Source organism: Staurois parvus, unplaced genomic scaffold (assembly GCF_062004578.1).
Source record: "Staurois parvus isolate SC_StPar_1 unplaced genomic scaffold, SC_StPar_1.0 ptg000950l, whole genome shotgun sequence".
Taxonomy (NCBI): Eukaryota; Metazoa; Chordata; class Amphibia; order Anura; family Ranidae; genus Staurois; species Staurois parvus.
In genome coordinates, this window is record NW_028318746.1 from 1 (window position 1) to 25886 (window position 25886).

General features: G+C 42.8%; 2 protein-coding genes across 4 annotated transcripts in view; one reads left to right on the forward strand and one right to left on the reverse strand.

Moving 5' to 3' along the window:
• Nucleotides 1-807: 807 nt before the first annotated feature.
• Nucleotides 808-7761, reverse strand: LOC149441742 (transcription factor 19-like protein; the record flags this gene model as incomplete). The annotated part of the gene is made up of 2 exons (XM_089656924.1): nucleotides 7125-7761; nucleotides 808-1381 (listed from the first exon to the last, which is right to left on the reverse strand). Coding segments are annotated over exons 1-2 (860 nt in total), but the record flags the coding sequence as incomplete, so codon positions are not given.
• Nucleotides 7762-8181: 420 nt separating this feature from the next.
• The window catches only part of CCHCR1 (coiled-coil alpha-helical rod protein 1), a 47129-nt gene continuing 29424 nt past the window's right edge, over nucleotides 8182-25886 (forward strand). For 2 of the 3 annotated variants that reach the window (XM_089656925.1, XM_089656927.1), the window contains exons 1-6: nucleotides 8182-8331; nucleotides 11508-11623; nucleotides 14116-14245; nucleotides 14404-14599; nucleotides 17346-17613; nucleotides 23020-23195. In XM_089656925.1, coding sequence (XP_089513051.1) covers nucleotides 14191-14245; nucleotides 14404-14599; nucleotides 17346-17613; nucleotides 23020-23195 — 695 coding nt within the window. In that variant the 5' untranslated portion in view covers nucleotides 8182-8331; nucleotides 11508-11623; nucleotides 14116-14190. Of the gene's footprint in view, nucleotides 8332-11507; nucleotides 11624-13969; nucleotides 14246-14403; nucleotides 14600-17345; nucleotides 17614-23019; nucleotides 23196-25886 lie in introns of those variants that run through there. The other variant, XM_089656926.1, reaches the window with a different exon arrangement.

Sequence of the window (25886 nt, forward strand, 5' to 3'; positions counted from 1 at the left end):
TCTCAACAAGGACAATAGCAGTAAAGATCCGCGATAGAGCTTCCAGTCCTACCATACACCATCCAAAAACTAGAATATATATCTTTGTCTAGACTTATATTTTCGTGCATGGCCACAAAATGAGGACTCGCTGGTATATGCTATAGTAGTATGCCATAGAATCGTGGGCACAATTCAAACTAATTTTTTAGTTGTCCAATGTTTTTGCAGTTCATAACGCAGAACTAAACCCTCCTATCTTTTACTGTCAAGGAAATGTCCATCTTAGTCTCCGTTTTATCTGCATTTGCCATAGTGCTGCACCTCGGTTATGACACCAGTCATTTGATTGCTTGACAGATGTTTAAGAGCACAAGCAACGGTGACCGTCATCATTCAGGACATGCCTTGAATGTAACAATTTTGGGAAATGGTTAAATCAATGGGTTTAGTCCTGGTTTAATGGTTTCGAGATAATGAAGAGAATGTGCTATAGAAATTTTAGAGACAAAACATGCATTGTGTGTGCGTTCATTAATTTCAATTGCACCCGAATACACATCTACAGTGCGCTGCAAAATACTTACATTATAGCACACTACAATGCACAGATGATAATACTCAGCATTAAGCTGGCTACCTTTCAAAAAAATTGTGCAAGGCACAATTTTTCTTGTGTTTGCCTTGAAAGCAGTGCAACACAGGAAAAAGTTAGACAAACCAGCTGTTATCAGGAGGTTCCCATTTTCTCTCACCTACTGCTGTGGTGACCACTGGTGAATTTTGGCTAGAGACCCACTTTAACATGCCAAACTTTGATTATCCCACCTGCCAAAATCCATTGGTTGGGCAGCTTGCTTCTCATCTTCCTTCTGCCTTCCCCTCTTTCTTTTCCTCTTTCCTTCCTCCATCTGTTTATCCTCCTCATCTTCCTCTAGCTCACACAGAACCTGATGTTGGGCTTTCCTGCGGCTGCTCCTCCTTTCTAGGCCAGTGCGGGAAGGGAGAGGAAGGTCTGGAGTGGCTGGTTTGGCCAGCTCTACTGTTCCTCCTATCAAACCGCCGCTGTGCATCCTCTCCCGCTTCATCTTACTGATGCTGCCGATAGAGTTCAGGATGACTGTGGCTCCAGTTGTGTAGTGAGGAGACCCTCCACGATCCCCACCCAGACTTCGTGTGCCTAAAACTGGTGTGAATCCCGGAAATGTTGTCCGAGCACGGGGTGAAGTGATGGCTGAAAAGTCCAAAGGCCTCACATGAACCCGCTGGAACAGGAAGTATGTGTCTGGGGAATGAGATGGAGAGGAGGGTGGAGAAGGCTTTTCCTGGAAGCGCAGAAGGTCTCCATCTGCCAATTCCATCTGCTGTCCCCGCTGGAGTTGAACCTCATTGACATAAATTCCTAATAAAAGAAAAAAAAGGAAACAAAAGAAAAACAGGTGTCTAGGTTAAGCTGCATAAGACTAGATCTAGTTTTTTTTTTGTTAACAAACGATTTTATTGAATAAAAGTAGACAGTAAAACATCACATTTTCAAATAATATTTACAGCAAAAACAAGGCACTTTTGAAAAGTACAATTCAGAAAAGTATATTATAGTAAGAAAGAGAACAGAAAAAAAGTAGATTGCAAGTACATGAAATACGTTAATGATAAGATAGGTTGAATGATACTTCTGTCAACAGTATATGTCAGTCATTTTTCACTGGAAATGTTGTTAATCATGCAATAAATGTCTATAATCCCTCCATGACTCAGATCTAGTTTTTTTTCGTTGTTCAGATGATCCCAGAAAATAGAGAGTGGGTAGAAAAAGATGAAAAACGACTGCTTGTGGTATTAGCCAGTATGAAGGAGCAAACAGGTCATCTTTTGATGGGGAACACCCTACATTCTGGAGCTAAGAAAATTCACATCTGGGAATTTTGAACAGATGTATAGAAGAGAGGGCTAAAGATAAACAGGTACAACATATTTAGGAAGATTTGTTTCATCTCTGTATCACCTGAGGCTAGTCACTTCCACTTTAGTGAGTATATGTAATGGTTTACAACCCACTTTAACTGAACAGGCTGAAGTTAGAATCGGATTGTTTACTATGCACAGCTTCTTTAGTTTTAGTAAATTTCCCCCAAATGGCTAAACAGAGCAATAAACAGTGCAAGGAGCAAAACCTGAAGTACCTACAGTAACCAATAAAGACTTTACTGAGGTCTGGCTAATACAAGATGGATTTTGATTCACAGGGGAAGGATAATACACTTCCTCTTTGCAATGATTTACTGGAAATCGCCAAACCTGGAGATCAGTTCAGACAGAAGAGCCAATAGATCAGACCGAGGTGTGAATCAACCACTGAAGATCCAAAAGAAAGTGATAAATAGAATATGGACAGAGAGAGAGAATGGCATATATGGGGGCTTAGACAGAAAAGACCACAAAGAATGGACATGACTGAGGCTCCATCGTGGCTTAAAAACAACTCTGTTCCTAAAGGAGTTTAGTGTTTTGCCTGGACCAATGTTATCCTATGTGTCCAAGCACATTAAGTAGTCTAGAGGCATTTTTTAAGCTCAGCGCAAAGAGGAAAAAAAATTTTAAGTTTTGCATTTTTTAGAGCTTTTTTTCCTTTTCTTTCAAGGTTTGGATAGAGTGGTGATGGAACGCCTGTCAGGTTTTTTTTTATTGCCATGTCCCCATTAGTAAAGATTTTCTCTCTGGCTGTCCTGATCACCAATGTTACTGGGAATGAAAGGTTTGGGAAATAAAAAAATTTGGGGTTGCCCAAAGAACAGAAAGAGGGGAATCCTGCAATGGTTATACTTCTTCCTAAGAAAACACACATTGGAAGAATCCCCTCACTTTCTGTTATAGCAGTATTAAATGCAAAACAAAAAAATGTAACATATTACAGCTTACCAATCTATAAATGATGTGACTGCATTAGGTTTTGTTTTTTTTTTAAACCCCCCCCCCCTTTATTTTCACCTGGCACCACACCTTCCTGTCTTAGGGCGTCTCCACTCTATAAAAGGAGCAATGGAGACACCATAAGTCAGTCTGGGAGGGTATCTTTAGATGCACTATAAGATTTAGGCCCCATTCACAAGGGGCAATTTGCTCCGTGCAGGACCATCTTTTACCAGCACAGGGATGTACAAGTGCTATGTGCACCTCCATGCTGGCGTCCAATTTTAGTCTATTGGAACATGCGGTTGCATGGACACAGCTGCTGTATCCCTATAGGATATGTGGTTGCGTGCAAGTGCAGGTCCCCAAAACGCACACAGGGCGAGTTCAAGGACCCACACGCCGTATAGGGATACAGAGGCTGTGTGTAGTGTCCGTGCAGCTGTGTGTCCCAATAGACTAAAATGGGATGAAGGCACAGGGATGCACGCAGCACCTGTGCCAGTAAAGAGGGCAAACAGCAAATCACCCTGTGTCAACAAGGCCTTAGAGTGACTTTACTATATCAGTCTATATAGTAAAGTCAATCTAAGGCCTTGTTGACACAGGGTGATTTGCTGTTTGCCCTCTTTACTGGCACAGCTGACTATAAAGCGATAGCCATCTAACACTTTGTAAGCAAGATACCTCCCTCCCCCTTTTCAAATAAATGTTTTTCATTATTGAATAAAAGCGGACCATTGTAAGCACCCCTGCCAGTATTAAAGTGGTAGTAAACTTGCTCTTTATAAACACAAAACAAAAAAACACACACACAAAACAAAAAAAAAAACAAAAAGAAAAACCACAAAACAAAAAACCCACACCATGGGCCCCAGGCGGTTTAAGACAGACTGCGCTAGCATGCATCGCATACTAGCTCATTATGGCATACTTCCCTTAAAACGAAGCCCTCCAGTGGTATGCTGTCATCACTTCCGTCTTCACCCGATCTTCCTTCCAGGTTCACGGGTCCAGCCGTGATGACATCACTCCCGCACGTGAATCACAACCATAGCACACAGATCTGAAAGGTTGGCAAGAATATACCCTCCCTTCCGAGCTCATGTGCCAGTGATGTCATCGCCTACAACTCATGTGAATATCTCCTAAACACTCCAAGTTTAGGAGATATTTTACTGTACCTACAGGTAAGACTTCTTATAGACCTACCTGTAGGTACAAGTTCAAAAGCAGAGTTTACTACCGCTTTAAAGTGAAATTAAATCTATCCATCGTAGCCAAGGATCTTGTCATCTTAGCCTCTGATCTGCAGTTACTATGATGCTGCACATGTGATCAGCTATGACACCATGTCGGTTTGGTTGAGACCAACACAAGCACATTAGTGACTGCAGCAGTTATCATTCATAGCATGCATTGAACATAACGGCTTTGAGAAACCGATAAATCAGTTGGTTTAGTCTTGCTTTAAAGCAGAACTAATCCCTCCAATCCTTTACCACAAAGGAAGCTGCCATTTTAGCCTGTTTGATCTCCAACTGCCATGCTGCTGCACATGTAATCAGTGATCACACCAGCCATTTAATGGTTTGACAGCATGGCTGACAGCACAAGCAAATGTAACAGTTAAACAAAAACAAGGACAGTTGTCATTCCCGAGATGCTGGGAATGTAAAGGTTTTTTAAAATAGTTAAATTGATGGGTTTAGTTCCACGTTAAAATGGTTGTCCCAACCCTCTCTGCCACTTTTGCTGGACAGCTCGGTCTTGTAAAAGATGTTGAAGAGAGAAAAAAAAAAAAAAAAAAAGAAGGACTTACTTTCCAGATCGTCAGGAAAAATAAAATTGAAGAAAGAAAACTAAAACAGCCACCACATCTAAGGTTTGATAAACTGTAATATAATAAAAGCACAACTAAATCCCCCAAAATACTCACCTCCACCTTCCAGCAATGCAGCAGTTGCATCCCTTACAGGCCACTGTCATCTTCTCCCTGGCTACTGCTGGGGGGGGGGGGGGGGGACACGACCCCGAGTTTATGTCCTCTTGACTGGCTGGTGGGGGAAAGGACATCATCCTAAGCATGTGCAGAGGAGTCAGTCATTCCAGTACAGGTGGTGTATGCTGGGAACGCACGCTGAGCTGTGCAGTTTAGAGTACATTCAGATGAAGACTGCGAACAGGCAAGTGTTTATTAATGCAGAAGAGACACACAGTAGCAAGTCACTTCTACAATAAGGAGCCAACTACTTGCAGATTCTTTTTTCTTTAATTCCAGCTTAATTTTGTTTTTAAATTGTTACTAAACCCCAGACCCTGCATTCACTATATCTGGTCTCCCACAGTACACACAACATGTAAGTGCAATTATTTTAATAAATATAAATTGCTAAACACCTTTTCTCGTAAGCAGTACATAGCAGCCTTGTGACTTCTAACAGTGTCTGGCTGAGCACTGGTTAATCTTGTAGGAAGAGTTTTCATTCTGCTCCGACTGTCCTATGAGGCTGCATAACCCGACCCTCTGTCTGGACAGCACTGATCCATCTGCATGTGATCAGCACAGGGTAACTGTGCTGAACGCTCTAGCAATACACACCAAACAATGCATGTACAGACTTGCCACTACTGCTCTGTACTATGGCAGATGGATTGAGAACAGTAAAAGGGGAGGATCAGAGAAGACAGGATCAAACAGCCTTTTTACACAATGCAAAGGATTAACCCCTTAGGTTCCACAGTGAGTATAACAAGCATGCTTTACTGCATATACAGCATGATTTTACTGTTGTGGGTTTAGAAACACTTAAAAACTACTACTTTAAAGGGTTAGTTCACTTTTTTTAAAAAAAAAAAAAAAAAAAAAAAAAAAAAAAAAAAAAAAAAAAAAGGTAGCTGCCTGGGTATTTCAGATCCATTTTCCTCTTTTTTTGTTGCAGTACCCCAGTACAGCCTACCCAGTACTTTCCTCAATGAGTGATGAGCGGTCAGTGCCCACACAGCTGGTGTAGCATTCTGGGGACTTGAAATCCTTGCTCTCCTTTTTGCTTCAGGGCTTCCGGAAGTGGTCAGAACAATTCTGACTGGTCAGCTCTGGCACAGAGAATTGCTCTGATCAGTTCTGGAGACGCTGCAGCAAGAAGGGGAACAAGAGCAAGAATTTCATGGGCACTGACAGCTCATCACTCAGAGATAAGTACAGCAGGGACTGGGGAAGTTAATGGTGTACAGTACAGTTTACCTTTCCATTTTTCTCTGTCAACGGGACAGGAAATGAAGCAAAGTCTCGATAATGAGAAACAGATCACCAAAATTATTATTATACAGGATTTATATAACGTCAACAGTTTGCACAGTGCTGTACAATATAAAGGGGGACAGAACAATTACAATATAGAAGGAATAGGAAGGCCCTGCTCATGGAGCTTACAACCTAAAGGATGGGGGGGGGGGGGGCTGGTACAAAAGGGAAAAGCTGCAGGGGATCATCTGATAGAGGTGGGGTAGGCTTCCCTGAATAAATGAGTTTACAGGGTAGGAGCTGACAGGACATACTGGGGTAGGGCGTTCCAGAGGATGGAAGAGCCTCTGAAGGAGTCCTGGAGGCAAGCATGGGAGGGGGTAACAAGGTAACTGGAGAGTAGGAGGTCTTGGGAGGAGTGGAGTGGATGGTTTGTGCCAGGGGCGGACTGACAACTCATGGGGCCCCCGGGCAATAGGGGCTCATGAGGCCCCTGTGTCCTTGCCCAAACTCAAAAAAGCCTATGAAAAAGGTACCAGGGACATCTCATGGGGCCCCCTACTGACCCCGGGCCCTCGGGCAGTGCCCGAGTTTCCAAATGGTCAGTCCGCCCCTGGTTTGTGCGATATCTGCAGATGAGGCTGGTGATGTAGTTTTGGGAAGGGGGGGGTTGTGGATGCCTTTGTACATTGGAGGTTAGTATTTTGGACTAGTGAAAGCCAGTGAAGAGATTGGCAGCAGTCACAGATCGGTTAGTAAATAACTGACAGCAGTATTACCCCGCTGTCAAAAAAGCGGTTTCCCTGTAGCTATACATTAAGTAAACATGGATTCTGATTGGCCCCCATGTTTAAAAGCTCCGCTTAAGTTTCAGTTATCCTTCCAAAGAAGATTTCAAGGTGGAGAACATAAAGAGTCAGATCAGCCAATGGACAACACAGGAAGTGGATGCAGAAGAAGTGCCAAGACAGACAGACATGAAGATAGTCACCAGTGGTGGTGCAGCTCTCCAGGTTGACTCGCCATTCTCCGCTGGGCTCTCGTTCCGCGTGGATCTCCGCCTGGACACGAGCTTTCCCTGGCAAGGGCACGTCACACAGGTCATGGTGGGCTCCCAGCCGGTAGATGCAGCGCGAGGAGTCAGGCAGGAAGGTGTAGAGGTCTTGGGAAGATGCACTTTGGGAACTGGAGGTGGGCACTGCACCCAGGTCTGAACACATCCGCAGCAGCTGGAAGCAGGGCTGGACCTGGGACATGGCAGCCTCTGACCCCACCATGACAGCCGGCTGACACTTCAATGGCCCGAATGACCCCGATACTCCCTGCTCTGATAATCTGTTACCCAACAACCGGTCACCCTGAAAACCTCCTGCAACCTCTGATCTTGATGAAGCCTTGGTCACTGGAGCTGACCGATGATCCTCAAACCCCCAGCATGAACTTTGACCTCATATCACTGCTTCCTGAACCCCAACTGTAAAGTGGGTGGGGCTAATAAGCGAAGATGTCACTAAATCGTATCACTTTGACCCTAGATCTGACCTAGGTAACCCCTCCGGGACTCCACTGCAATCTAGCTCCTCGGAATACCCCCCACCTGAGGCTGGGAGGGTGACGCGACACCGATCGTGACGTCACTGCGGTCACGGAGCCTCCACTAACACCTGAGCTCGCAGGCGCCGGGGCAGCGGCGGGAAAGCAGAAGGAAGGAAGCGCGCCTTTGAAATTTGGCGCGTTTTCCCTGCCTAACACACGCCTTCTCCTCATAACCCCGCCCACTCTCAAGCGATCCCTATGAAAGGCTCTGGTGATCAAGCACTCCCCCTAAAGCGTGATTGGACTAAAAAGCACGCCCTTCCCTGAGCCTATCACATGGGGGCGAGGCTACAGCCTAATTATGCCTTTCCACTGTGATTGGCTAGCCTTGTCTCCTTGCTTTGATTGGGCCGAATCAGTCAAGTCACGCCCTTCATTTACTCGGCAAGCGCGCCGATTCAGTTGACACGTTTGACTGAATAAACTTTATTGACACGAGCAGAGAGTGCAGTGTTGTCACCCTGAGGGTTCGGTTGCTAAGGGAGGGAGGTGTAATGACGGGTGAAGTTCCCGGGCTTGTGGGCCGCCTGTGTATTGTACGGGAGGGAGGGTTATAGACAGGACAGGGTAACTGTATGTGCAGAGAGGAGGGCGTATGGAAGGTAAGAGCCAGCCGTCCCTTTATTATACACCATAGGTGAGAGGATTCGCACTCCATTAACAGAAACAAGTTGAGACACGAGTGGAGCAGTTGGCCTTGGCAACCAAGTTGTGGAGCGCTTTAATTGGTTGCTATGGGCAACAGCTTCCTTGGGCATGGCAGTGGACAGCGTCCTGGGAATGGCCAGAGTGCAGTTTTCTATACTGACGGTTGCTATGGGTTACTGCACTGCTTTACAGAGAAATTGTATCTCAACCCAAAACCAGCTTGTAATATATTGCCAATAGCCAACCACTAGGCCCCAATTACACCAGCATGTCATGTTGCCTGCACATTTTCTTGCATGGCGGCCTAGGGCAACCCCTTCACTTCAGTAAGCTGCCCAGTGTGCGCCAAAATCGCTCCTGCACCTTTTTTGGGCACGCAACTCATGCGCACATTTGTACCTTTTGTTTTGGTGTGACAAAATGCATGTCTCATTTAAGGTGCTGTAAGAAACCATGGCATTGCAAGTACAACGTGCGTTTCCGGGAGTGCGTGTTGCTGAAACGTGCGGATGTCAATGGGGCCTCAGGGCAGGTTCATATTCAAACGCATGCGTTCCAGTTTTGAAAGTCCATTCATTTCAGTAGGCTGCCAAATGCACAGCAACATGCAGAAAGTACAGGTGCTACATGTAAAAATCATGCTGCACCAAACTGCATGGTACTGCGGTACTGCAACACCATGCGGTTAAAAAACGTGCCTCATGTAACCACGACATCTTGGTCTCACGTGAAACACACTGCGTTTTCTGCTGTATGGGGATGCCATTAACCCTAGGTTCACACCGCAGCATTTTGCAGAAATGCACTACAGTCCATTTAACATGATTTCCTATGGGACATGTTCACAGCTCTGCGTTTTCACCCAGTGCATTTTTTTTTTTAAAGGGTCGGACTTTTTTTTAACTCAAAAAGTTGCGTTTTTGGTTCTATAGACTTCAATGGAAAAGCTGCAGAAAAGCATGTAGTGTTTTTTTGTTGCCTTTTTGATACGTTTTAAATCTACCTAGCAACAAGACAAAAAAACCCCAGCAGATGCAAAATGCAACGCAGAAATGGGTCAAACTTAACCTGCATAGGTGTGAACCTAGCCTAAGATAATGGCATGTTTTGCATGCAGGTCTGGAGAATGTGTGATTATGCACACGATCCCAACCTTCACACTGCACATATTAGCCTAGCCTCAATGTGCTGCCAGCATTTTTTTTTTTTTTTAACCTGGGGTTACATACTTCTTGTTCTCTGATGACAATGCTGATTTGCTGTCTTGTAGCTATGGAGGAGTGTTGTCACCCTAACCCCTGGTTCACATATATGCGGGCCATGTTTTTTGCAGGCACAAGAACCCATTCATTTGAATGGACACCTGTGCCCCTGGACACACAGGGAAAAAGTCCCTGCACTTCTGAAAACGCAGCCCCACGAGAACCTCGGTTCCAAGTACAGTTGCATTTTCCAGTGCGGGCGGCGTGCCATTAGAACTAATGGCACCTGCCTGTGGGTCTGCATTCCTCTGTGCGGGTGATGCGGCTGCACAGATTTTCGTGTGGATCCGCAGCCTCACCACCCGCACATACGTGAACCTAGCCTCAGGTAGGACTACAAATGCCTCCCTCTCTACTCCATAATAGGAAGGGTTTGGTAGTCCTTGCACATAACTAGGAACTAATAAGGGTGCAGCATGGGCAGTTATCCGCTCACAGGATTTCTGGCAGAATCAAACATTTTTTTTTTTCATTCTGCTCCTATTGGACAGATTTAATAAAACCCCATATGTACATGGAAACTGACAGGCAGATTTCATTTGCAGAGACATCAGTTTTCATGGGAGCTTCAGTTAGTTTTCTATACCTTGCAGATTCTTGAGCAGAGAAAATCTGCATGTCATACCAGAGTTGTGGTGTGAACAGGGTACATAGAGAACAATTGATTTCCTTGTGCCCTTGCAGAGCACGTGCAGAAAAACTGACATCTCTGCACCATGGTGTTAACAAGCCCTTAGTCACCGGTCACACTGCTGCGATTTGTGTGCAATTTCTGAAGACTTTATTGCTACTTGTGAAGATGTTGAACGATTTCTTGCAGTTTGCTGTGCAATTTCCATTATATTCTATGTATGTGAAATCGCAACAAAACTGCAGAAAAAAAGTAATGCAAGAACTACTTTAGAAATCGCACATGTTAAAGACACTGACATTCATTAGATGCGATTTCAGGTGCGATTTCAATTGGCAAATCGCACCGGTGTGACCGGGCATGCCTGGTCATACCGGTGCAATTTGGGAATTGAAATTCCATCTAACGAATGTGAATGTCAGTGTCTTAACATTTTTCGGTTTGCTGCAGTGCAATTTCTAAAGTAGTTCTTGCATTACTTTTTCTGCAGTTTTGTTGAGATTTCACATACATAAAATATAATGGAAATCGCACAGCAAATTGCAAGAAATCTTTCAAAATCTTCACAAGTAGCAATAAAGTCTTCAGAAATCACACCTGAAATCTCTTTGAAATTGCACGCAAATCGCAGCGGTGTGACCAGTGATTAAAAGTAGAACTAAACCCTATCCTTTTCATCCAAGGAAGCTGCCATCTTATCCTCTGACCTCCAACTGCCATGGTGCTGCCTGTGTGATCAGGTATGACACCAACCATTTGATGGTTTGACAGTTTGGTTGAGAGCACAAAAGCAAATGTGAAAGCAAAATGTAACAGTTTTTGAAACCATTAAATCGATCAGTTTAGTTAAGGGCAAGTCCATACCATGCCCTCATGTGAATCACACAGGAACACTGTGATTTACATGTGGTTCTGGGTACTTGTCTGTTAATTCACCGGATTTATTATATATATATATATATATATATCTCAATAAATAAATCTGGCGAATTAACAGACAAGTATCGTGGTTCTGTGCAGTGCGATTTCAGCCCATTTATTTTGAATGGGCTAAAATTGCACCACTGCAAAATTTACACCTACAAGCACACATAGGTGCAAATGGCCCTGTTAATTCCCCTGTAGGAGCACATCAAATTGCAGCACATAGATGTGAACCAGCCACATAGTAAAAACAAAAATGTGATTTCAACTTAAAATGCATTGTCATGCAGTAAAATGTTGTGTCTTGTTACAGGAAAACGAAAAAGTCCCTTAATGTTTTCATAGATCAGCTACACACGGATAGCAAATGAGGCATTTATTAATAAGCTGTTACCATCATGTTACTATATGATTAAAGCTGAGCTGAAGGTATGTAACATTATATTTGTCATATATTCTTACAAAAATAAAATTGTTTCTGTTAAAAAGTGGAACAGTGGAAAAAAACTTGTTTTTAATTTTGGATAGTGTAAGGGGGGTTGTAATCCCTGTGTTTTTATTTTTTTTTTGGGGGGGGGGGTTGCCATATGTGTCCCAATAGGGAGAGTTCCCTTCACTTCCTGTCTCATAGCCAAAACAGTGGAAATCCTTCAAAGTGTCACCGGAACTAGCATCCCCACTGAAATATTTCCCCCTATTCCTGTTCTGTTGACAACCCAAAATTTGGGATATTCTTTCACTTTTATTCCTGGTGACAATGGTAAAAATGGTAATTGGACAGGGGGAATCTCCCTAACGGGCACAGGCAGCAATACAAACCTGACATGTTCTAATCCATCTCCACTCTATCCAAAACAAAAAAATAAAAGAATTGCCTTTAGTTATACTTTAACATGTCTGTATGGATTAATTTTTTTCTGCTGTATAAAAACGTGCATACGCACTCTTTTGGGCTCTCTTCTCACCTATCCAGTGTGTTGCTTTAGAGCAGCGGTTCTCAAACTTTTTAAACGGGGCCAGTTCACTGTCCCTCAGACCGTTGGAGGGCCGGACTATATTTAAAAAAAAAAACAAACTATGAACAAATGCGGACACAGTACAGGAGATGACCAGAGACTGCCGACATACAATGGCGGCGGGAATACTGGGCTGGCCGCTCCATAAGACGCACAGACATTTCCCCCCAAGTGGGTCTTATGGAGCGAAATATACGGTAAATGCAGGACACCTTGTGGGTCAGATCTGTGTACAATGTAAAGAGAGAGAGGGTGAGGGGGAGAGAGAGAGGAGGAGCGGGGAGGGAATGAGGAGGGGGAAGAAAGAGGGAGGCGATCGATCATCTATTGCACTCATCTAGGGTCCATGGCTGTGATACCCGACATGCAGCGATGGAGTCTCCTCTCTTGCTCCCCCTCTTCATGATCAGCTCTAGGCTCCACTCTCAGGCCATGACGGTTGCATGCACTGATCAGAATAGATGGCCGGTTGGCTGCAGAGAGGCCAGGTGAGTGGTGCGGGTTTATAAGCTGAGCCCACCTTCCCCTGTTCTAGAATTGCTGATCCCGCCCTCCTGACTCCCGCCCGAGCTCTCCTGACCTGCCAAACCCTAGTCCCATGCCTCTCGGCAGATACGCCCCTGCCCCCGGCGGGACGGATAAATGTCCTTGGCTGGCCGTAGTTTGAGGACCCCTGCTTTAGAGCCTCACTGTGGAAAATATTTCACCCCATGCCCTCACCACCTATCTGATCACTGTATTTAAAGACTAAGTTTGCATTTTACAAAAAAATTATTATTGCACATATTTTATTTTTATTTTACACTGTAGCCTGTAAGGAATTGCACCCACAATCAGCAGATTGCGGGTGCAATGCCTGGATCCTGTAGAAACTCTGTAAGCTGTCTTGCTTGTACCTTGTACGGGCAGGCAGTTACTGATTGGAAGGAAGAATAAATGAACTACGAAAGCCCTCACCAGCGCCCTCACAGTCCAGTTGAGAACTACAAGTAATCAGACACAGAATTCAGCGGTAGATGTAGTTCATTCATTCACAGAAATCTGAATGATTGACACAATCGCGTGGACGGAGCCCTACACGGCTTCGCTGTTTTAAAATTCTGGCAGCAGGTGCAGGAAGAAGATCCCCCGCCCGCTGTCACAGGGAGGGGGTGGGGACCTGTTACATGTTCCCCATAAATACGGGTGGAACATGTAACATGTTCTATAGATGAACATATCCTTTAAAAATAACCCCTCTGTAAATATCCTTTTTTTCTTCCTTTGAGCCATGGTCACAGCCTGAGTCTTCTCTCCTGTTTACTTCCTGCTTGGGTTTTTTTAATCAGGTGTCCCCTTTAGTGCCTACATGGCATGTACAGTACCTATTGGATGTCAAACACCAGCGTACTATCATGATCCTGAAAAAAGGATAACATAATCACATGAGGATGGTAGAGTACTGGCAATCTTGAACTCCATTTGCCCCCTCCCCCCTCTGGAAGGTGAGGGACTTAGGTGGATATATCGGCTTTCACAAGGTAAGGTGGGGAAATGGCTAGTAAGGTGGAAAAATTAGTTTTAGTTTAAAGGCAGCCCTTTCACGTTGAATGGGTGATTAACAGATGAAAAATCGGACATGGCTCTGCTAATTTTAACAAAGGGCACTACACTGCAGAGGGTTTCCAGCAGTGCGTTGTAGTGCATTGATACATACAAAATAGAGAAGTAGTATATTTGAATAATAAAAAAAAAATCTGGTCTAAACCAGTTAAAAAAAAACCTGTTGACTCGATAGTTAAGGGGCTGTTAGGTGATATTGTGGTTTGTTACATGAGTGGGGTGATGGTTTTATCTAATACAAGATATACCATACAAGGCGTTTCCGATGCTTCTTCAAACAGCTTCTAGTATGCTTCTTTCCAGCCTTGTATGGAGCTGATGTCTGTATTGCCTGCTGATGAAAACAAATTCTAATCAAGTCTATTATTTTGAAGAGTAATGGAGAAGAGAGGGCTTAATCCGGCTTCTTTGTTCTTGCCTCCCACAGGGATGGGTAAGTGAGAGAAGCAATTATCATTGATGGGTTAGATATCACTTTTCATCTGTTAACCCTATTTTCTTATGGATGTTGAGGCTGCCTGTATTGCAGAAAATGGTCCACCTTTTTAATTAGCTTTTTTAACCTTTGTAAGGTGAAATTTTCATTTCCAGGTCATACTGGGCTGATCCCGCCTTCACACTTTGAAACGCGGAGACCAGGGTTGGCTCCTGTCCCTTCAGCATCCAACCCAGCACCACCAGCCGAATCCCTGCCCTGGGAAGAGCTGAAAAAAGAGCTGGAAAAACTGAAACAGGAAAATGAGGCACTAAAGATACTGCAAGACAGAAGAGATGGACCACGAGCCAGGTATGACCGGTTAATTGATAAAATATCTTTGCTGTGTTCATCTTTATGGATACTTTAAAGAGTAAGTTCACCTTTGAGAACATGTCACATGTTCCACCGATTTTTAGGGTGAAACATGTAACATGCTCCCAAAGCTGCAGCCGCCATCAGCTACTCTCCCCCCCCCCCCCACTGACAGAAGTATGGGGAGAAGTTCCCCTGTACTATCTGTCAAGTTTAAAAACAGTGAGGCCATGCGGTGCTCCGCCCACATGGCCGCGTCATTCATTCTCAGAGTTCCGTGAATGAATACACTACAAGTCCTGACAGCCTTAGTGGCCGTCGGCCTGTAGTTTTCAGTGAACTATCATGAAGCTGTGTAGCGCCATGGTAGTTCATTGAATCTTCCTGTCAGTATATCTGCTTGCTCGTACATCCCGTATGGGCAAGCAGAAATACTGACAGATTTGCAAGAGACCTGCATGGCACCAATGATCTACTGATCACTGGTGCAATGCTTTACAGGCTCCTGCAGACCTAAATAATAACTGCATATTTTTTACCTGCAAAAAAATTTTAATTTATTATTTTTGTGCAAAAAGTGAACTTATCCTTTAAAGCAGAACTCCAGGGAAAACAAAAATTAACCCATGCACTAAGTCTTTCTCTGCACTGCAATGGTTAAATGCTTGTTTTGTCTAGTGGTAGAGATTTGAGCAGAAATAACTACCCTATTTCTCTTTCTGGTAAGCTTTTTACCCACTGCACTTGGTCCCCAAATCCACTTCTCTCTGCTACTTAAAGCTAGGTTCACATCTGTGTGGGTGGTGCCGCTGTGGATCCGCACGAAAATTTGTGCAGCTGCACCACCTGCACAGAGGAATGCGGACCCGCGGGCAGGTGCCATTACTTCTAATAGCACGCCGCCCGCACTGGAAAACACAAACGTACTGGGAACCGAGGTTCCCATACAGGCTGCATTTTCCAAAGAAGTGCAGGGACTTTTTCCCTGCGTGTCACTGGCATCCATTCAAATGAATGGGCTCTCGTTCCTGTGCAAAACGCGGCCCGCACTGCCGCATATATGTGAACCGGGGCTTACTGGTTACAGCCTCTTTGAGAAGATATGAGGTTATCAGGGGCCCTGCCAACATCCCAGGGCAGCAGATAGCAGGGAAGACTACAAGCTTCTGGGGGAAAGGTAAGTATTTCTGCTTATTGCTCTACTGCTAAACAAAATAAGCACTCAACCCTTGCAGAGCAGAGGGGGACATACCGCAAGGGTTAAATTGTTTTTGTTTTTTCTCTGAATTTCCACTTTAATTGACACCTGTTGTGAGAGAATTCTGTAAGTTGACATTTCTGACTGCTTTCAACTGTTTATTGCTTAGTTCTGATGCTGTTCTTTTTAGCAGAACTACTGTATGCACTCTTTAATTGCCTATTTATTTTAAGTCAATGATCAGCATGGAGTCAAAGAATCAGCATGACATCTAGTGAATTAGAACTGTGAGAGAGAGATCAGCATGACATCTAGAGAATTAGAACTGTCAGAGAGAGATCAGCATTTGTAGCCTTCACATGATTTTTAGACTGATCATTTCTTTGTGAGTGGGCAAACGTTCAAAATCAGCAGGGGATCAAATACTTATTTCCATCACTGTATATCAGTCCATGCTGGACCAGTGTAACTATGTAAAAATTGCCATACCTGGAATTCATCTTTTAATGTTGTAATTTTTTTTATGTTTATATGGAGGTCTTTAAAAAGAAAAGAGTAGTTGAAGCCACAGAATAAAACTAGTTATTTTACTTTTGATTGCAAAGGGGAAGTTGTTTCTCGGCTATTCAGGATCTGACACTCTTGTCTCTGGCAGTCCCCTCCTTTTCATTGTGCTTAACTTGTTTCTAAAAGCTCAAGGTTTTTTACCTTCATGCATTCTAGCATGGAGGTAAAAAACCTTCAGTATACATTGCCCCCCAATCCTTACCTGAGCCCCCTCTGCAAGAGCAAGAGGGCAGGGCTGAGACATGGCTCTATGTCTTATGGACGCAGTGGTGCCCCCAGAGCAAGTGGCTTTCTTTGGGGGCACTGCTCGAGGTGGAGGAGCAAGTAGTGCCAGAGGGGCCCAGAGAAGAGGAGGATTGGGGCAGCTGTGTGCAAAACCAGTGCACAGAGCAGGTAAGTATGACATGTTTGTTAGTTTAAAAAAAAATTGGAAACAAAGCTTTAGTATCACTTTTATGGCAGAGTTTGTTTTTTTTTTTTTCCTTGGTGGAACAAAAATCAAACTTGGGGACACAATAAATAGTATATCAACAAGATTTTTTTGTGTTTCAGAATGCAAATGTGCTAACGTATGTTTATTTTGGATAGAAATAGCTCTCATTGTTCTTAAAATTCAAATTTCTTATGCAAGCAAGGTATCAACAGCAGTCAGAAATGTAATACAATTATTTACTCAGTGATGGTACTGTTGTAAGGCAGTTAAGCTAGTAACCCCATGGCATGTTTACATTGGGTGCTGCAGCTACAGAACTGCTAGATATGTTACACAAACCTTTGCAAGCTGCTGTCCTTTGTTCTTCTGTTAACTTGGCACTGTAAAAATTAAACATGCATATTCACACTTGTTTGATGCATTTTGTATGGGCATTGATCAGTAAGTGTTCCACAGATGTATTAGAGCTACATTCATTGCACAAAGTCCAACATTTCAAAGGCTGACACATGCTGTGCCTACTGATGTGTTCTCATTTATGACAGGACCCTGGATTATCAGTCTATTGATGCCCCACCATCTGAAACCCGAGCACTTGAAATTATTGCCCATCAGATACGAGAGATCCGCAAGCTGGAACTGGCGGTAGCTGATGCCCAAGAAAAGGAGGAGGCCTTACGGCAGCTGTCACAGGAACTGCAGATCCTAAAGGAGCAGCGCACACAGGCTGAGCAGGCAGAGGAGAGGAGGAAGCAAGAAGAAGAGAGGAGGAGGCAATTGGAAGAAGCTGCTAAAAGGAGGTGGCAGGAAGAGGCAGGTGTTGGCACTGGCTGTGTTATTGTCCTGTAACACATCAGATAATGTTTGCTCTTCTGGCATCCTACAATGTGCAGATCAGGTCGGGCATGTGTGGTGGGGACAGGTTTACTAATGGTTTATAGGAGGATACAGGAGGCCGTGGTGGTTTTTTAAGGCTAAGTTATGTTGACAGTGTTCTTTCCAGTTACCTGCACTACTGGAAATTGATCTGAAAGAAAGGAACCAATTGGAAGAAATACTCTGTTTACAGTAAATAGAATATGGATTACCCATGTACACGCAATTACAAAATATACCTAAAAGCTCATTTGCATCCATAAATAAGAATTTATATTATGTTCAAACATAAAGTGGGATTTCTCCCTAACACAAAACTATTCCCCTTCCACATTATTTATCGGTAGAGGAATGAGGTCTGGGGGTGTTACCCTGATTGCCCTCAACACTCCCTCTTCCTTCTTGTTTCTTCCTCATCTTTCTTTATCCTCACTATTTAAACTGATGTGTTCCTGTATAAATTTTGGTATGTTACCGCTTAGTTCCTGTGTGATTTATAGGTGCATTTCAATTCCACTTTAAAGCTGTGCTGGCAATCTTGCTGGGATGAATAAAGACCGAGTTCAGTGGCTTGTGCCAATGGGCACTAGTTCACCTGAAGCAGGATTTGCATTTCCATAGAAGTCCACGGGATTGCAAAACCCACACAGTTGTTGTTCTGAATGATCTCAGAAGTATCTCAAACTGTTGTTGTCATGTCATGGGACTGAGAATGCACAACTCTACCTCAAAGAAGCTCGGATACTTTTTGAAGCTTTGAGCAACAAGCTTCAAGCAACATAATGGTCGGGTATGAACAGACAATTAATATAATGGGCAATCTTGATGTTGAGCGTTGAAGCTCTTTCAGAAACGCTCTTCAAACAGCTTATAGCGGTAGTAAAGTTAACAAAAAAAAAAAAAGAGTCCTTCTTGCAAGTTTAAAGGATAAGTTCACCTTTTTTTTTTAAAAAAAAAAATATTAAATGAGCATCTTTTTGCAGGTAAAAAAGTGTGCATTTATTATTTTTTTACTGGGAGCCTAGAAAGCATTTCCTGCAGACCTGTCAGTGTATCTGTGTGCTTGTACCTCATATAGGCAAGGAGATACACACTGACAGGAAGAGAATGAACTACCCCAGCACTATGGTAGTTCATCGAGAACTACAAGCCAACAGCTCCATAGACAGTCAGGGACTTTTCGTTTCACAGTCATAGAATTCTATTAATGAATGATGTGGCCAGGCGAGCAGAGCTGTGCATTGCTGCATTTTTTTTTTTTTTAAACCATGACAGCTAGCAGGGGAGAAGATCCCGCCACTATCTGTCACACTATGCAGCAAAGCGGGCAGCGGCTCTGACAGTGAGAACATGATGTATGTTCCACCCAAAACACGGGTGGAATATGTAGCATGTTGCCAAAGGTGAACCTATCCTTTACACTATGCTAGTGTGTTGGTGATGTGGGTGGAACAGAACACACACGGAGACCATGAGGGGTTTTAGGGCCCCTGACCAAGAGGTTCTTTATTTTGCGGGTGGGGTTGAAAAAACAGGGAGTCAGATAAGGGTAAGGCCACAGGGCAATAATTCCAACACCATGAGGGGCATGCAGAAATATAAGAGGGTGGCAATAGGGCACATCAAGGGATAAGTCCAGAGGCACAGGGCAGCAATCTAGTACAGCAAGGACTTGGTCTAGAGCAGCAATGGGCAAACTACGGCCCGCGGGCCGCATACGGCCCGGCGGACCTTTTAATCTGGCCCGCGGAGCTAGGCTCCCGCTAGGCTCCTCTCACAGTCCGCCCTGAAGACCGGTGTAGCATGAAAATCTGTCTCCTATGAGGATCTGTCCCCCTCGACGTATCTGCGCATGTGCCGGAGATCGCCGATCGGCTGCTAATGCCTGAAACTGGCACATGCGCAGATACGTCGAGGGGGACAGATCCTCATAGGAGACAGATTTTCATGCTACACCGGAGCGGCACGGGAACACGGCGAGAGGAATGCGCGGAGCAAAGGTAAGTGAATTGACACAGGGGGGACTTAATATGGGGGATGAATTACTATAGGGGGGTGAATTACTATATGGGGGATGAATTACTATATGGGGGATGAATTACTATGGGGGATGAATTACTATATGGGGGATGAATTACTATAGGGGGGATGAATTACTATAGGGGGGATGAATTACTATGTGGGGGATGAATTACTATGTGGGGGATGAATTACTATATGGGGGATGAATTACTATGGGGGATGAATTACTATATGGGGGATGAATTACTATATGGGGGATGAATTACTATATGGGGGATGAATTACTATGGGGGATGAATTACTATATGGGGGATGAATTACTTTATGGGGGATTAATTACTATGGGGGATGAATTACTATATGGGGGATTAATTACTATGGGGGAATATTACTATACTTACTATGGATGACACATACACATCATTCATCTACTCTTGGTCCGGCCCCCGGGTCCAATATATGAACCCATTGCGGCCCTCAAGTCAAAAAGTTTGCTCACCTCTGGTCTAGAGTCATAGGGCAACAATCCCTGCACAGTGAGTAGCAGGCCACAGTCTGGTACACAAAAAGCAAACTGACCAAAGGTGGGAAACAGTGGTTACTATTGGTGACAGGTATTTCCTAAGCTGGGCTCAATGAGGAATACACCTTAATATCAAGTAACATAAAACACTAGTTTTTATTGCTCAATTTTAAGTGAGACTCCAGCGTTGGTTCAAACAACTTGCATTGTAAGTTCAACACATGAAGGACATGAATAGAACAAACAGACTAGACAGACATACATAGATTAAAACGACCACGTCCGGACGCATATAGATTCATACGTGGGCAGCATACCACAACAATGTACTGCAATGGTGGACAACAAAAGTGTATAAAGGTAGCCCCCATGTATGAATCTGGGATCCCTGGGGGCCCAAATGATCAAAGCAGGATACAGTGCACTAAAATAGTCCAAAGTCTGTCTCCGCAGTTCCATGCATTTTCTATTCTCCTGCTAAGGATACCTGCACCATGAGCTGCTCTGTCCATCACTGAAGCAAGCTCTGAACAATCTGACACTCTTTGTTATCTGAAACTTTTAATGCAGCCAAAGATCTCAGCTACAGTCTGTCAGTGCCAACATCTGGCCATCCTGGTACAAAATTCAAGGAATTCTGTACTCCCTGCTGAGAGAGACTCCATACCTTCAGACTCTCTGCATGGTCACAGGAACTCACTAATCAATCAGATCGGCTAACTTATTTACATACTGCTTTTCATTTAGTTTCATGTAACAAATGGTCTTTTAGAAGTTTTCTCTCTCTTCCTATTTCTCGAAAATCTAATGTTTCCGACCCTTGTCACAACCATTATGCACTGAATACTAGCACATTATGTCAGAATTACCTTTAGAAGGGATCCCTCCAGTGGCACCCTGTCACCGCTAACAGGGATTCCATCTTCACCCGGTCTTCCTTCCAGGTTTACAGGCTCCAGCCATTTGAATGGCCGAGCTACATTGTTACGGCCACAGCACAGAGCTGGGAAGGCGACAGTATGAGTATGCTGTTGCTCACTAGAATATCTCCTAAACAGTGCGCGTTTAGAAGATATTAATTTTATCTACAGGTAAGCTTTATTATGAGCTTACCTGTAGGTAAAAGTTGCAAAGCAGATTTTACAACTGTTTTAAATGTGAATGGAGTCTTAGGGTTGCTGCCTTTTTGTTACTTTCAGTGCTGGTCAGAAGCCTTGGCTGTGGTCACATGATCTCACTTAAAGGCCAGGATCAGCTTTCCTGTACTCCTTATCTTCCTTTACAACATGACCAAGTGTTTTGGCATTCAGGCTTGACTAGCACTAAAAGTGAACCCTCATTTGCTCTAGATAAGTGTTTTTTTGTGTGTTTAGCCCTCATGTTAATCTTAATGGATCCTTCCCAGCAAGCCTGATAACAGTGTAACCTTAATTTTTTAGTATTTAGCCATTTTGAGCTGATCATATTTTTAAACGTATTTAAATTGACTGTGTAGTAAAAAGGCCATGACTGGCAATTTCCTTGCCCTTTCTAGAGAGTGGAACAAACTGATTCATATAAATTGAACAAAGTGTTAATCAGTGGTTTCAAATGTAGCCTTTTTAGATTATTATTTGTTTGCTAAGTACTTGTGCATGGCAGTGCTTCTAAAGAACCCCAAAAGATTAACCACTTCCCCCAAACAGATGTACCCATACATCCTCGGGTCTCATTGGTTCTACCAGAGTCACGACTGCAGCGTGACCCTGGTATCTTTTCTTAAGCCTAGTACACACGATCAGAAAATCGAACGAAAAATACCACTTTACAAATCGATCATCAGTATTGAACTGATTGTTGGTACACAGCTTTCATCCAAAATTATTAGAAGGGACAAGGTGAAAATGTTTTCTGTATGATACCAGATCGTACGATTTTTGTTTAATTAGTACAGTATTTATCCCCAAAAAAAATTGGAAGAGCAAGAACTCGAATGCTCAGAAACAAAAGAATACATAACAAAACAACACATTATGTCACTTTCGAAGTTGTATTCTTTCATACGAGAATTTTCATAAAAATGAAAAAAAAAATAGCGAAAATTCATTAGTTTGATATTCTGATCTTGTGTACCAGGCTTTAGAGCTGTCTGAACTGGGTTTGATGAAATGCTTTTGAGGACTGAGGAGAGACCTGGGGTCCAACAGATCTAGATCACTCAGTAAAGAGTACTTGTCACTGCCCCAGCTATCACAAGCGATGGTGTTCATCACTTGTGATAGCAATAAAGTTGATTAAAAAAGAGGCCGTGTAAAAAATGTTAAAATACAATTAAAATTAAAAAAGAGCACCCCTGTGCTCACAAGCAAATGCCGGTCCTGCGTGCATATGCAAACAGTGATCACATCACACTTGTGAGGTATTACTGCGAATATAGATTGTCACCATTCCACAGGTGTGCTCAATATATAATGTGTGCGGTTTCTAAGTAATTATCTAGTAAAAAATGCAGATTTTTACATGTATGTGGGAAGTGTCAGAACTGGCCTGGGGGCCAAGTGGTTAAATATTTATTTCCAGTATCATCTTCATTTTTAGGCTTACTTCAAGGAGAATACTTTATGTCCCCTGTTAAATATATTATCTCCAGCCCTATAAAATTTTTGTTTTTAGTTTCTTTTTTAATGCAGATATACATACCCCTTAACCTATCAAAACCTCCCCTATTGGTACAATTACCATTCGCTGAGGACTCAGTTATGTGTAACAAGGGCCTGGAATTTACAGGGACTTTTTTTGTTTCATGTCATTATTTTCAGCTTCAGCTTTTGTCAGAGCAAGACAAAATGGAGATAGACACCTTAAGAGGCCGAGTCAGCGAACTTGAGGTGGAGCTACAAGAAGTACATAAGCAGAAAGTACAAGAAGTCACATGTCTAAGACAAGAACTTCTATCAACTAATGAAAAGAGAGAGAATTTGGAAACTCTGTTGAGGTGAAATATATCAAATGATCTGCTTTATCTTCTTGCTAAAAGGAAAAACATTTTTGAAAATGTTTATTTCAAGTGGAACTTTAGTCAGAAAATTTAAGCCCTGCTAGATCACTTCAGGCTGGCCCCTTTTGCATGTATAGCTATGTAAAAAATGTAAGTTAAGTGTCTATACTGTGTAAAACCCAGTAATATGCCAGCTCACAAAACCCAGTAATATGCCAGCTCACCCTGCTCTGCACATGCTAAGTTGCTCTCCATTTTTAGGCATTTTTTGGCATTATCGAATTTGTAGAGGCCAATCTGCTGAAAGCCTTAAAGCGGAATTAAACCCTTCTGTTCTTTACAGCCAAGGAAGCTGCTCCTCTTTGATCTACAACTGCCATGGTGCAGCACATGTGATCAGCCATATGACACCAGCCATTTGATGGTTTGACAGTTTGGTTGAGCACACAAGCTCAACCAAACTGACAGTGACAGTTACATTCCTGGAATGCCGGGATTGCTAACTGTTTTTTGAAACCATTAAATCAGTACGTTTAGTTCCACTGTATGATTTACCCTAGGTTCACACCTAAGCATTTTCCTCAGCGTTTTTGCAGAAACACAGTACAGTCCATTTAACATGATTTCCTATGGGACACGTTCACATCTCCGCATTTTCACCCAGTGCGTTTTTTGGAAAGGGTCAGGGACTTTTTTGAACGCAAAAAGTTGCTTTTTTTGATTCTATAGACTTCAATGGAAGCGCTGCAGAAAAGCATGTAGTGTGTTTTTGTTGCATTTTTGCTTTATTTTATTTTTTTTCCCCTTGTTGCTAGACAGATTTAACCATTAGCCGCCCGGCCAATGGCCGTTTGGCAGCTTCAGATGTGCCTCTTCATTCCGGGTGCACGCCATTTGGCGTGCTCCCGCACATGCGCTGTTTGCGGTAATGCAGAGCGGCGCAGCAGCGGGATCTGTCACGGGCCGTGCACCTCGGACACGGCCGATGACAGATCCGAGTACCGGCTCCCGTTGCTGGTACCATGTGACCTGCTGTGACCAATCACAGCAGGTCACATGACAGTTGTATACAATGGATGGCTTCATTCATGATGCCATCCATTGTATACTAGTGCCTAGCTGTGAATGGTCACAGCTAATCACATGCACATGTCATGTGATTAGCTGTGACCAAATCACAGCTAAGCACAAAAAAAAAAAAAGCTGAATGAATCGATTTCATTCAGGTAAATGCTTGCTTATAGCAAAGTAATTCTTTGCTATAAGCAAATTGTGTAAAAAAAAAAATAAAAAAAAAAAATAGTGATCACTTCCCCAAAGTAGTACAGTGTTACTATGGTAACATTGTACTACTTTGGTCATAGTAAAATATGAAAAAAAAATCTTAAAAAAAAATGTAATAAAAAATTAAATATAATAAAAAAATTAAAAAAAATAATATATATATTTTTTTCATACTGTCACCAGTCAGTGTCCCTGTTAACCACCATGCCAGTTATATGATGACGCTGTACTGCACTGGTGACAGTATGTAAAAAAAAAATAGTGAAAATAATTTTTTTAATTTTTTCATTTTCCAAAAAATTATGACATAAAAATACAACTTCAAAAAACTCGCCATGCCTCTTATGAAGTACGTCGGACTGTCTACTCTGCAAAAAGGGGTCATTTGGGGGATATCTGTACTGACATTCTTGGACCTCAAGAAATTAGATTGGCTGTCAGTACTTCAGGATTGATCAATATTCAGATCTATACCATAGTTTGTGAACTCTATAACTTTCCTACAAACTAAAAAATACATCCTAATTTGGGTTATTTTCACCAAAGACATGTAGCAGAATACATCTTGGCCTAAATTTATGAAGAACAATTATTTATTTGTAAACTTTTATAACAGAAACAAAGAAAAATTTGTTTTTTTTTCAAAATTTTTGGTCTTTTTTTGTTAATTTAGCAAAAAATAAAAACCCCAGCGGTGATTAAATACCACCAAAAGAAAGCTCTAGTTGTGTGAAGAAAATGATAAAATTTTAGTTTGGGTAGAGTGTTGTATGACCACGCAATTGTCATTCAAAGTGTGAGAGCGCTGAAACCTGAAAAATGGCCTGGGCAGGAAGGTGTAAAATTGCACGGTATTGAAATGGTTAAAAATGCAAAACTCATCAAAAATGCAATGCAGAAACAGCTCAAACGCAAACTGCATAGGTGTGAGCCTAGCCTTACTGTTACTCAGGGGCTCTGGGCTTCAGCAAAATGGCAGCCTCCAGCAAGAAAAAGCAGGAGTACAGTCTGGCCCCTTTTGCAGGTATGTGAAACATTTAAAAATAAGTGCCTGTACTGTGTAATATCCAGTAATTCACTGTCTCAACCTGCTCTGCACATGCTCAGTTTCTCTCTATTTATAGGCACTTCTGAATTTGTAGAGGCAGATCTGCTGACAACCTTAAAGCAGAATTAAACCCTCCTATCCTATACAGCCGAAAAAGCTGCTTCTGTTTGATCTGTAACTGCCATGGTACTGTAAATGTGATCAGTTATGACATTGACTAGCCATTTGATGGTTTGACAGTTTGGTTGAGGACACAAGCAAATGTGACAGTTAGCAATCCCAGCATTCCAAGAATGTTACTTTTTTTAAACTGTTTAATCCATGGGTTTAGTTCTGGTTTATGATTTACTACCGTT